Below are 13131 nucleotides of genomic sequence, written 5' to 3' on the forward strand. Positions count from 1 at the left end.
GATCTTAGCTCGGTCATTCTCCACCACCTTTGGGGGTGTTCCCCACTTTGACCTCAGGGCTTCCAGTTTTAAACGGAGCTCATTTGTATAGTATAACTATTAAACACCTGGATGTAGAACACTATCTGTTTGAACGCCTATATTCCATTAGTTTTAGCAAAATTCATTGTGGGAAAGGGCAGCGTCAGGGTTTCATGTTTGCATGTAATGATTTGCAATGCGTGATGCTCTTTACTGGAATACAGTATGAGTTACATCCTCTATAACATGTAGGCCTTTTGTATGAAAAGCAGCAAAGACAGCTGGTGTATATCCCAGTTTTTTTTTCCTGCGTTATTGTTGTTACCAGAAATATTTCACTCCAATCTGTGTGACACAAAGTCCTAAGCCCCGTTCGGATCATGCTTTCGATCTTTGTTCTACATTCTTTATCCCTTGTGAAAAGCTGAAGCCTCCAGAAATGGAATGGGAAGTTAAGTTTGAATTGACCAGCCAATCCCTGATCAACCCCAAACCTTTGACCTGTAGGGGGCAATGCAGGACTGAAGAGTGAGTGATGCAGACGAAGATTATATGTTGAGAATGATGAGCAGCCTCATTGTTTTTATTTAAAGCACTGACTACATTTAAACACCGTGTGTGAGGACTGCAACTGAGGGCTAAGCACTCTGTGGTAATTCACTTTATATACAGGGAAAGCTCCCACACCCATCTTCTGCATATTACTTACCAGTAAGACACACCCTTTGGTTTCATGATATGAGCTGGAAGATCAGAAATCACGCGTGGCCTGGGATTGCTATGCAGAAGCTAACATATATGGCCTTTCAGCTAATCAGTACCAAGTAAAATGAGTGGTGTGTCTGGACTGGCTGTATTACAAAGACCAGCCTATAGTGTGTCTAGTTGTATTTGCACTTCTTATGCTGCATTTTCTTACAAATGCTTTCTATAACAGAATCCACAAACAGGCAACATTTTTGTGAATATTAATTCCATGTTCCACAGAAAAAAAATATAAGTGGATCTGTGAAAACACAACTGCAAACAGGAGGGTGTCCACTATTTGGATGAATGGGATACATTTCCTAAAGAAGTGCAACTTTTGTTTAAACAGAAAACCTCCCAGGTTTTCCTCTACATTTTCTGATTATCTTAAGTAGCACTTTTGTTTTAAAATAAAATATTTTCCTTTATTCTGTAACTCTGCTGTTCCTAAAGGACACACTTTAAAACACGTTTTGTAATATACAATAAAGAAAATTACTTAAAATGCATTTTCAACATTTTAAAAACGCTGTGTGTCTGTTGTACATAAGTCTTAAGATATTTATGCATTTCCAAGCCATATAGAAGATTTTATTGTAACTAGGGCTGATTGAGATTGTCATGGCAGACATGAATAATAGATTCCTAGAATTCAAATTTCCTCAGGTGACTGAGTGTCAGAATAGCTCTCCATAGCACTCCTACACACTCCACCAGCACGGTATGACAGAAAAAGAAGCTGACACTTCAAACACTTTGTAACCATCCCAGCACCGAACGCAGTGCCACAGTGGCACCACGTCGCTCCTTCCTTTCAGATTTGTCTGTTTTTTCGTCTTCAACCCCATGAGATATCCTGTTTTACAAAGCATTTAGTTAACATTAGTGTGTGAACAAGACAAAAACGATGGAGAGGAAAGGAGGGGGAGTGGAAAACTGACAAATGACAAGAGAAAACAATCTGTGCAAGTGTTGTATCTGCTTTATCTGCCTGAGTCAGTAAAGGGCCGCTCTGCTCGCTGCATAATGAGAAACGCCGCCTCAAGGGAAGGAAGCAGTGCTTGCTTGCTGTGCTTCATCTTTTCTGTGTAGCTCTTATTTTATTAGGATGTAGAGAACATGAAATGTGTATAGCTGCACAAAGGTGTTGGAGGAGCAGGCAGGGAGGAGGTGGGAGGAGCAGGAGTTGGAGGGGAGGGAGGGAATTCAGTTCACTGTACCTGGGAGGAAAGGAAGAGTTTGGAGATGGAATGGAAAAGGAAGTTCAAACTTTCAAAGAGCCGCTCCTCAAAATGTCAGTTTTACAGCTAACTTAAGCAACCACGATTTCTCTGATATGTATTCTAAAATAAGAAAAAAACATGTTTTTGTTTTAAAATCTGGAGAATCTTTTTTTTTTTTTTTTTTTTTTTGTCAAAGAACCATAAATATTTTAGAAAGAAAGAACTTTGAGGACCTTTGGGGGATTTGGGTCATGGGTCATATCTAACTTTGGTCCATTTGAATGGAAAAGCTGCGTAATGAAACGTGAAAAAAACTTGCTTGCAGACACAGCAAATTACACTGATGCGTTTCCTACCATAAATTTGACTGCAACAGCAGGTTCTTTGGGGTCGGAGAAGGAAGAAGAATTATCTCTTCCGGTGATTTTGTCATCTGAGGACAACTAGGAAAGACTGGAACAGATTGAGAAGGGGTCAGAAGGGGTCAGATGGGCTGCTGTAAGCCCACCAAGAAGCAGCCGAAATGTTCATGAAGGACTAAAAATGAAAGGAGGGTGGAGGGGTGTGTGTGTGTGTGTGTGTGTGTGTGTGTGTGTGCGCGTGTGCATGTGCGCGCGTGCGTGCGTGCGCAAGAAAGAATTGCCTTCATGGTCTTTTTCAAAATTACACTGCAAAAACACCAAATCTACAAGTAACTTTTCAGCAAGATAAAAGGAATTTGTTAATATTGATGAAAAATTATTAGTTCCATTGGCAGATTATTTCACATATAACATATTTTCCCCTGTTCTAACTGAATTGATTCACCAATGGAAATCACTGAAGAGTTACTTGTAAGTTAGTTTGATCTTATTTCAAGTGTATTATCATATTTGCTTCTCAAAAACACTTGATAAGATTTGGTGTTTTTGCACCTTTGTCCAAATTGCACCTGCAAACTGGAACTTTATAACAAGACTGGAACTTATTAGAAAGTTCCAGTCTACAGGTGTAACAGCATCTACTTATTATCATGTAATATTAGTGAGACGTTGCTTTGCCAAAATGGATAATATATCTTTGATAATTAGAGAAAAACAACTTATAGCTGTTTTTCATGCTATAAGTTGCCCCTTTGATGAGCAACTCTTTATTTTACATGGATATATATCCTTATTTTGGGATCATTGTTTTTTGTATTAAGAGTAAATCCCATAAAACATTGAAGACATTTCCAGCAGTATTTCTGACATCCGCTTTTATTTCAAAATAAGGATTGTGACGTCTCCATTTCGCCCAAGATGAAAATTTCAAAGAGTGAATCGGTTCTTTAACATGGCTACTCTCTTCAATGTAGGATCTGTGCTTCATTTGAATAATAATAAAAAAAACACATGCACATATATCCTTTGATATGGTGTGTACCTTTGTTTATAATACAAATGATCATGTTAAGTGCCATGATCAAAATTGCCAAGATCAGTTTTATAAGCTGCTACTTTTTCCACACTCTTTGAACACTGCGATGCAGCTAATACCAAAAGGTTTCAAAAGGCTGGCCTGCTGCATGATGAACAGGAGAGCACAAGCTCTGGAGCAGAATAAAAATGACATTAAGAGTGACAATAGTGTGTGTGAGGCTGAAGGCCTTTAGTGGTGATAGTGGACAGGTGGAAGATGTCATCAATTACTTTTTCTAGTAGTCTACTGTTTTTTTCTTTTCTTACAATCGCCGTGTTGTAGGCACTGTTCAGAAAAAAAACATTTACGGTACATATTTGTGTTACCGAAAAGTATTACAATGAAAGTTAAAGAAACTTTCTGTGTAAATATCTCATGTTACAACATGGACACATGCGGCTTACAGACAATAACAGCTTAAATATGCAAACTTCCAAAGCTTGAAGTTAATCTGTTGCTGAAACTGTTTTTCAGTGGAATTGTTTCTTAAAGGAGCAGTATTAAGTAAAGTGTAATTTTAATGTTATTCTCTCATCAAAATCTCATCAAAATCATATTTTGGAATGTTGCTTTACTTCTTCCATGTATGTTTGAGGAATACTTCAGTCTCCCATGGCAAACATTCTGGGTACAGGAACTCTGACCAAGCACTGCCTATTTCCACAAAACTCCACCTCAGAGCTACTGTTTCTTTAAATATGATGCTATAAATATATCAGCTTGTTCAGCCTATTAGAAATGTTTGTCAGTTTATCTAATGTTCTTATTCTCTAATAGGATGGTGGGACTGTGGAAAATTTTTTTCCAGGAAGGACCTTTGCATTTTTCCACCTGAAAAAATAATCTGAAATTGTTGAAAGCCCCTTCATAAAGTTTCCATTACCATACCTACTTAATTGTACATGGTCATTTAAATAACTGCAATACTGACAGGACACAGTTGATTATGTTTTTAAAAGTTGGAAGACATAAATCACACAGAAAATTTAGTATTGCTAAGAGTAGAGCAAAATGATTTTTTTTATTTATTTTTCAGCAGTGTGATAAAGTATCACTTTGATTTAAGCGTTTTGCATTCACAACTAATTTAATTTTAGTTGTTTTAATTGTAATCAGTGTGTAATATAACATTGTCCTTTGAGAAAATCCAGATTTTTAGAGTTCTTTTAGAGGGATCAGTAGATTTAGTTGTTTAATTCTCAGTTGACATCAGCTTTGTTGCCTTAGGATGTGTGTTTTATGTGTGTACATCAGTTGTGATGAGACTGTTTGTGACTTGATTGCTGAAGAAAGTACACCTTAGTGTGTAATTGTCTTAAATTGTGTGCATGCTTGCATGTGTGTGAGTGTGCATGTCGTCATGAAAATGCTTTAGGCCCGACAGAGTGCCAAAGTGTTGGTTGTGGTGACGAGAGAACTCCAAACAATTTCGCTGCTAATGTTGAGAAACGTGTTGGTGATCCCCACTGAGACTGAAAAACAGAGAATATATATAAATAATAAACACACACCTTAACAAAATGGCTGACAGTAATCTGTGTGTTTGAGCAATCGGCCCCTGTTCCAGGAGCATAAATATTATATGTGATCCTGCGTCTAGGAGGATAGTGAAGGTGATGGAGGAGGAGGAAATGGAAACAGAAGCAGCTGCAGATGTGGGCAGGGAGGAGAAAAATGCTGGGAAGAAGATTACAGAGGTAAAATAGTGGAGAGAAAAGCAGAAGAGGAAACATGAGATGGTCTAGTGAAAGAAAATGTGGACATGATACAAAAGGAGAAGGATGTTGGAGATGAAACAAGGATGAACTTGAAGAGAAAAACAACAGAGCTGCTCTTACAAAACGAAAGCTAAGAGAGAATAAGAGACGAAAAATACTGAAATAAAAAATGGGATGAAAGCAGTAAAAAATGAGAAGAGGCAAAAATAAATGATGTATAAAGTAAATAATAATGGGGACAAAAAGAAAATAAACTGCAACATTTAAACTTATTTTTTTATCAGTTTCTAAATCAGACCTTCAATATGACAGACAGAAAACAGATTGGAGTTACATTATGACATCTAATCAAAACCAACATTTACAGTATCAGTGGTAATTAATTTGAATGCCATGGCAGAAGCAAGTCATTTGGTTAAATCTTATGTTACTTTACACTCACATACACACACGCACACACACAAGAATATTATGGAAAAGTTCATTCATTTGATTTGGTCAATTCACTGAGTGAAATGCATTATATAGATTAATTGCATACTGACAGGTATGTTCAAACCTTTGGTAAAATTGATCCATTAAAAAAGCATATTTCTAAAAACCAAAACATATCTTCATGTCGACCAACCACAACAGCACAGACCTGCTTTTACAAAAACAACTTGCAGCAAATTAATAAGATATAAATATATGTATGTATAAAATTGCTTTTGAGAACAAGTTAATTTAATTATTTAGTGATTATGACTGTTTTCACCTGGATGCACTGATTTTGTTTAGGTTGACGTTCAAACGGCAGAGGCAAAAATACAAAGTCAGAGAACAGTCAACAGCAGAAACATTAAACATTTTCAAGTGCCATCGTTACACATTTCAGTCCAAATGAAATAAGTTTCGGTCAGAAAGCAAATTTAAAAAGTCATTTGTTTTACCACAGTCCTGCACAGTTACAGCAAATCAAACAAGACCCAATCTCCTCCAACCTTCAGCCTCATTTTAGGAACAACCAACAGGAGGTGGACAGTTGATCTAATGGCTTCTGCTGCCTAATGGTAAACTATAATGCAGAACCAAGTCAAAGACATATGGAGCAACCAGAACATTAATGCATTTAATGGTCAAACATAAGCAGCACAAAGCTTGATAATTCGTTTCCGAAACTGTTTGCAGCAGAATTGTTTCTTAAAGGGGAAGTATTGTGTAAAATCAACTTTTTTCAGCTTTACATCATGTTAAAAAAGCTACTACTTCATCAAAAACGAACCTGGAGTGTTGCCTTGATCCTGTAATCTTGTAATCTCCATAGCAACCATTCAGCTGTGCAAAATGCTTGTTTGGACCTAGCATCACTTTCATGGTGCAGCGCCTCCTGGGAGCTGCGGTCTCCAAGCTCCTGCCTCACAGAGCAGCCCTCCGCGATTCCGACATTCAGTTCCTACAGATTAGCCAGCAGCCATTAGCAATCATCTGATTGAATTGCACGTCTGCGGAGATCATTACACTGTGATGACTTCCTGAAGGCAGAGTTTCAAAAAGAGCAGGAGTTTTTAAAGAGACAGAGGCCCAATTTCAAGGCATTAAATCGGGAAGTTTTCTTTTTAGGTCATGTTTATTTATATGTGTACATAGAAACACAGACATTCTAAGGCAACAAGCTGATGTCAACTGAGAATTAAAAAACTACATCTATTGATTCCTCTAAAAGAACTCTAAAAATCTGGATTTTCTCAAAGGACAATGTTATACAGCACACTAATTGCAATTTAAACAACTAACATAAAATTAGTTGTGAATTCAGAGAAGAGAGAACTTAAATCAAAATGCTACTTTCACTATCACACTGCTGAAAAATAAAAAAAATCACACATGCGACTAACACATTAACTTTGACAGCCCTAATCAAAACATGTATTTGATTCCTTCATTATCTTTCTTAAATAAACTTTTGTTATGACTTTAAGAAAGACAGTTTAGGTGCTCTTTATCTACATTTTACACTTTTTCCATCATTAGCCTTTGTGCCATAGTTTGCAATGAGAATCGGTCAAAGATTTGTGATTGTGTCTGGATGTAGAAGGGTTAGGGTCAGTGCCTTAACATATCGGTACAGAGTTATCCTGCATAACATCCTACCTGTTGTTTGGATGAAATCATTTAGTAGAGCAAATAAAAGTCAAATAATCATTTCAAAAGTTTTAATCACAGCAACTGAAACTCATGAACTTGTTTCTTTCTATTATTAGTTTGCAGGAGTTTGAAGCAGAGTACCAGGAACTGTGGGAGTGGCTGATGGACATGGATGCTATGGTCACCGACAGCCACCAGTTGATGATGTCAGAAGAGCAGAGACATCACCTCTTCAAAGTAAGATGGGCTGCTTTGTGAGTCTCTTAGACTGAAAATGTTCTTTTCCAGCACAAGTTCTTTGACTTCACAAGTAGTCAGTGACTCCTACTGTCACTGGCTACCAGTGACAGTAGGAGTCAATGAACTGGACCTATGCAGCACATTTCTAGTCATATCAATCATTCTAAGCACTTCTGCACTAGAGCCACATTTACACATCAGTATACAGATTGTTAGTCAGCCTAAGCTGAAACTAAACCCAAAACTTTCTGTTTCCAAGACAACTACTTTTACCACTGAGCTCTCAACATGATAATGATGCATAAGAAACTCTAACCCTGGGTCTGTTGTGGAACTAAAGCTTCCTCATGTCCCAGGGATTCTAATGATTGCATATCATTGGGAACTGTCCAAGCGGGTCACTCAGCTTTGTAAATGTGTGATTTATTTGCAGTGTTAACATGGAGTGGAATTGGTCTCCTCCGCTCTGACTAATGGCAACATTATGCTGTAGGACAGACGACGACCAGACTGACTGCAGTGCTTGATGAGTGACAGGAAGTGCTCAAAGCAGCTCTTGCTGCTCACTCAAGACTTAGTGGGGCTTCAGCTGAGCTGTATACAAGTCTTTAACAACACAGAAAAATGTTACTATTTGTCAATTGCTGTTTTTTTTAATCAAATGTCACTAGAGGTGTAAGGAAAGTCATTAAATACAGTGACAAAGTTTATAAGTAAGCAAGAGTGAGTCTTCCTTTGCCAACCAACCATTCAAAATATTTCATTGCTGTTTGTGGCACTCATCAATTATTGCATATCAGGCAAGTTGAAGGCCTGAAGGCTTCAGGGTAAAGTGCATTGAAAAACCCAAAATAATTTCAATTTGTCTATCAGCTATTGAGAGGGATTGTTGAACACTGCTCAGATGAGTGACAGTTATTGACCAAATGCTGCTGGTTTGTAACAGACAGTCAGAATTTACTGAACAAATTATTATAGGCACAGGTTTAGATTCACCCTGCTCTGCCAAAAAGATTTGGCCTTGTCTTTTCACTTCTTATTTAAGGTGATCATAAAAAAATGTAAATTAATATCTCAACAGTTTATAGCATGAATGCAGTATCAATAAACTATATATTTCATTGTCACTATTAAGGTGCATCAGTTAAGCATCACTTTATCTGCACAACAAAAGTGAAAATGAAATGGATGGAAAAAATAGGACAAAAAAACTGATTTACACATTTTAGCAATTATTGCACATGATTAGTATTAGTGCACATATGCCGATATTGAGATGGCGATCTCAATATTGCCATCTAATATTGTTCAAAGTTATTGATTTGTTTATTATTTTGCATAGAAAGTGTTTTTTGAACAGTTTGTGGAGGTTTGGACTGTCCTGCTGCCTGAAGGTAGGAGCTGAAACACAGTCAGTGTCTTGAGAGAGCTGCATTTTTTTCATGTTCATGGCTTTTGTGATGCTGGAGTTCCTCTGGGTCGGGTTAAGGTCAGAGCCTTCCTCTCTGAGGCTGTGCCGCTGCAGAACCCACACACACATGCTAAGTACTAAGTATGTTCTGGATGGATCACTGGTAAGAGTTTGGTTTGCAGTGGATGATTTTTCCTGAGAGCCTTCAGGAAACAAAATCTCTGCTCTGGATTTAAATTTCAGCTGACTGACAATATTGTAATTGAAAAACTTTGACCCTCCTTTAAAAACTGCAACCTTTATATCTGTGATCCTGTAAATCTTCTGATGGTATATGATTAAAAGCAATCCATTTCTAAAACAAAAAGCAAGGATAGTCTAAATGCTGATTAGAAAGGATCATCTGAACATATTACCACAAAGCAAATAATTTTACCGAACGATGGAAATACAAACTGAACCAGACAGCCCAGATCAGACAATACAGATATGAGTGAACACTAAAATATTCACAAACCATTAGCTACTGTAGATATACCACCCTCCTCTTTCCAACTTGTAGTCACAGGAGCTACTATGACTACAAGCCAAATCTGATAACCCCTTGAATTATATGTTTGCAGTCATTTGTCATTAAAGGCCATAACAGAACAAGTCAATGATGCAAATATTTGCGGGACCATGTTACATGAAATATCAGGGGGTTTCTATACGCACTAGCTCAAGGGAACGGAGATGTCTTCCATTTGAACCAGAACATATAAAGAATCATAACTTTGTGTTGTTTTCAAAGATTTTTTTGTTTTGTTTTTATGCCTTACTCTGTGTGCTTCTCTCTCTCTCTGTCTCTCTCTGTCTCTCTCTCTCTCTCTGTGTGCGTGTGTATGTATGGGTGTTTGTCCATGCGCATGCTTGCCTGTGTGTGTGCACACAACGGCATGATTTATTTATTTGCTTGATGAGAGTCACCTGGCCTGCGAATTATTGATAAGTGTAAAGATGAACTTAATTTCTCCATAGGAGTCACACTTAAATATTCATCTCCTAATGAATATTCATGGCAGCGATGATGCATGCATAAATTTTAGATGACTCCAGAATCAGTGGGCATTGTCTTCTCCTTTTTCACTTTCTCTCTCTCATTTTTTTTGATGTGTCAACTCTTCTGCTGAATTATTGATGTTGATCTCAACAGTATTTCTTCGCCTAGTCCAAGGTCGCTTTGGTATACTCTTTCTTGCCCTCTTCACCACTGCGACTTGCAGAGACAGGTCTGCAGACAGGTCTACGCTGCATGCTGCTCACATATGGATGTTTTTATACCTTCTTGTTGGAAACAGCCTGTGGACAGAGATGTCATGTTTTTTGTTTCCCACACTTTATCAGAATCCATCTGCCAGTCCATTGTGTATCTATATATAGCACATCTTTGTTCATAAGAATCTAACAAACTAAATAAATTTTGTGGAACTTACCACAGTGTCTTAGTCTCTGGTATTCAATTGTCCCGAATTTGATCGTCATTGTCGACACAATCTCCTAAATTCTTGTCTTTTCAAAATTTTTAAGGGTAAAACCGTTTTGTGTGTCTTCCAGAATAATAAGATGACATTACTTTGCAGTATTATCTAATATTTTCTCTTTCCACACCAGTTTGGTGAATACTTTCTTAAATGGTCAACCTAAGGCACTGAATCTGCTTTTCTGTGTAACTTTGAGTGAAAATTTAAAATATTGTGTGTGCTTCAAGACCTGTACACACTTACGTCACATTAGATTTACATTTACATCTGCAGGACAGATCTGTATATTTATTAAAATGCATTTCAAGTTATGCCAGCAGATGACCCTACCATAAGAATAAAATACAATTCGTACAAAATTAAATTAATTTTATTTTCATAAGATGTACTATGCAATATCTTTCTGCCATTCCCCTTGTAATGATGGGACAAACTCACATTCTCATATTGTAAAATTGCCCCATATGTAATTGATATTAGTTCAGATGAAACAAATAATACACTCTACAATGTCAACAGGTTAATATGAACCCATTCAAGTGCTAAGTAGATCCAAAAAACAAGTCAACGCGAGGATATGTCACAATTTTCTTCAGCTGAGCAATAAACAAAACTGAAATAATTCTTATTTCCTTTTATTATTTTCTCCACTTGGAAAAGGCAAGTTTTATGATCCACTTCAGTCCTGTTATTTAGACTGTACAAATGCTTATTTTTCTTTCCCGTATTAATGATGGGTCTTAAAATACACTATATTGCTGGAAGTATTGGCTCACCTGCCTTGACTCACATATGAGCTTAAGTGGCATCCCATTCATAATCCATATGGTTCAATATGATGTTGGTCCACCCTTTGCAGGTAGAACAGCTTCAACTTATCCATGACATTACCAGAAGCGCGATTCATCACTCCAGAGAAAGCGCCTCCACTGCTCTAGAGTCCAGTGGTGGCGGCTTTACACCACTGCATCAGACACTTTACATTGTCCTTGGTGATGTTTGGATTGGATGCAGCTGGTTACCATGGAAGCCCATTCCATGAAGCTCTCTGCGCACTGTTCTTGAGCTAATCTGAAGGCCACATAAAGTCTGGAGGTCTGTAGTGACTGACTCTGCAGAAAGTTTGTGACCTCTTCGTTCTATGTGCTCCAGCATCTGCTGATCCCACTCCGTCAGTTTACGTGGCCTACCACTTGGTGGCTGAGTTGCTGTCTTTCCCAAACACTTCCATTTCCTTATAATACAGCTGACAGTTGACTGCGGAATATTTAGGAGTGAAGAAATGTCACAACTGGATTTGTTGCATAGGTGGTATCCTATCACAGTTCCACACTGGAATTCACTGAGCTCCTGAGAGCGAACCATTCTGTTTGTAAAAACAGTCTGCATGCCTAGGTGATTCATTTTATACACCTGTGGCCAGGGGCGCTGTATAGTTAGGACCATTCCAAGGGCCCCTGACCAACATGGGGCCCTCCACAATTTTTCTTTTTTTCATAGAAATTAAATGAAATGGGGCCCTGTCAATTACAAAATTAATCATATTGTGTTTTCTAAAATTGTTTTTATCAGTAAAAATTAAATGTTACAACTCCCAGACCAAAAAGCACACATCCATATTTGCACTGAACCCTCCCCTGGATCTGCATGAAATGGTTCGTTCCTGCTTAGCGCACTTGACATTGATGGTGTTCAGCAACAGTCGGTAGAAGACGAGAACGACCGTGGCAGTTATTTTGCTACTAAAAATTTTAGAAGAACAGGTTTTCAAAAACATTGAGAGATAAGAGAGGAAAAGACAAGAGTGTCAGTTTGTAACCCAGTTTTTTCTCCGAGAGTTGGGTAGACTGTGTGAGATTAACCATTCAGCATAGTTAGCTTAGCTACAGAATACTATTTGCCTCCATTTCACTAGCATTTAATGAATTAAGGAAGAAAATTACCAAGATATTCATATATTTATCTTGTTCCCTGTGCCTTTTATCACACTTTACAGATGTGTCAGTCAGCAGCTCTAACCCATGTCCCTCCTGACCAGCCTCTCCTGAGTGAAATTAAAGTTGCAGTATGTAACTTTTTAAAAATATTTGTTTTACATATTTGTTAAAACTGTCATTATATTGTGACAGTATGGCATGAGAGATAATCTGTGAAAAATCTATTTCCTTTGCCTTCTTCCAGTGCTCTCTAGAAACAACCAATCAGTGGCAGGAGAGTTTTAGTGCTGTCAATCACAATCTCATGTGCTGCTCATCTTCCCTCCCCTTGCTCTGTGCTATGCTTTAGTTAGTGCAACCTGTTGTGAATGCTCAGTCTAGTTAGCATAGCTACAAATGACAGCAGATAAATGGTTTTCCTGTAATAAGTTGTTTCCCCCCCATCAGCATATTTAGCCGTGAGTGAATGAGGTTGATTGACGGTGCTAAGACCGTCCTACTGGTTCTGATTGGTTGTTTTAGCCAGAACATTGCATTGCTTTAGCTAGCAATAGTAGTTCAGGGAGGAAGTGGGGGGAGGAGATTGATTGTTTTCACAGATTATCTGTGGGCAATCAAATTTTTTGTCATGGGGCCCAAGATTCCTGGTGGCGCCCTGCCTGTGGCCATGGAAGTGAATGGAACACCTGATTCTGATGGGTGAGGAAGTACTTTCGACAGTGTAGTGGGTTTCCACCTGAGTCT

The 13131-nt window shown here is 37.9% G+C and overlaps 1 protein-coding gene across 1 annotated transcript in view; it reads left to right on the forward strand.

Moving 5' to 3' along the window:
- Positions 1-13131, forward strand: part of LOC103147774 (A-kinase anchor protein 6) — a 169460-nt gene that overhangs the window by 94805 nt on the left and 61524 nt on the right. The window contains exon 18 of the mRNA XM_016678750.1: positions 7393-7513. Coding sequence (XP_016534236.1) covers positions 7393-7513 — 121 coding nt within the window. The remainder of the gene's footprint in view (positions 1-7392; positions 7514-13131) is intronic.

This window comes from Poecilia formosa, unplaced genomic scaffold (assembly GCF_000485575.1).
Source record: "Poecilia formosa unplaced genomic scaffold, Poecilia_formosa-5.1.2 Scaffold189, whole genome shotgun sequence".
In the NCBI taxonomy this organism is placed as follows: domain Eukaryota; kingdom Metazoa; phylum Chordata; class Actinopteri; order Cyprinodontiformes; family Poeciliidae; genus Poecilia; species Poecilia formosa.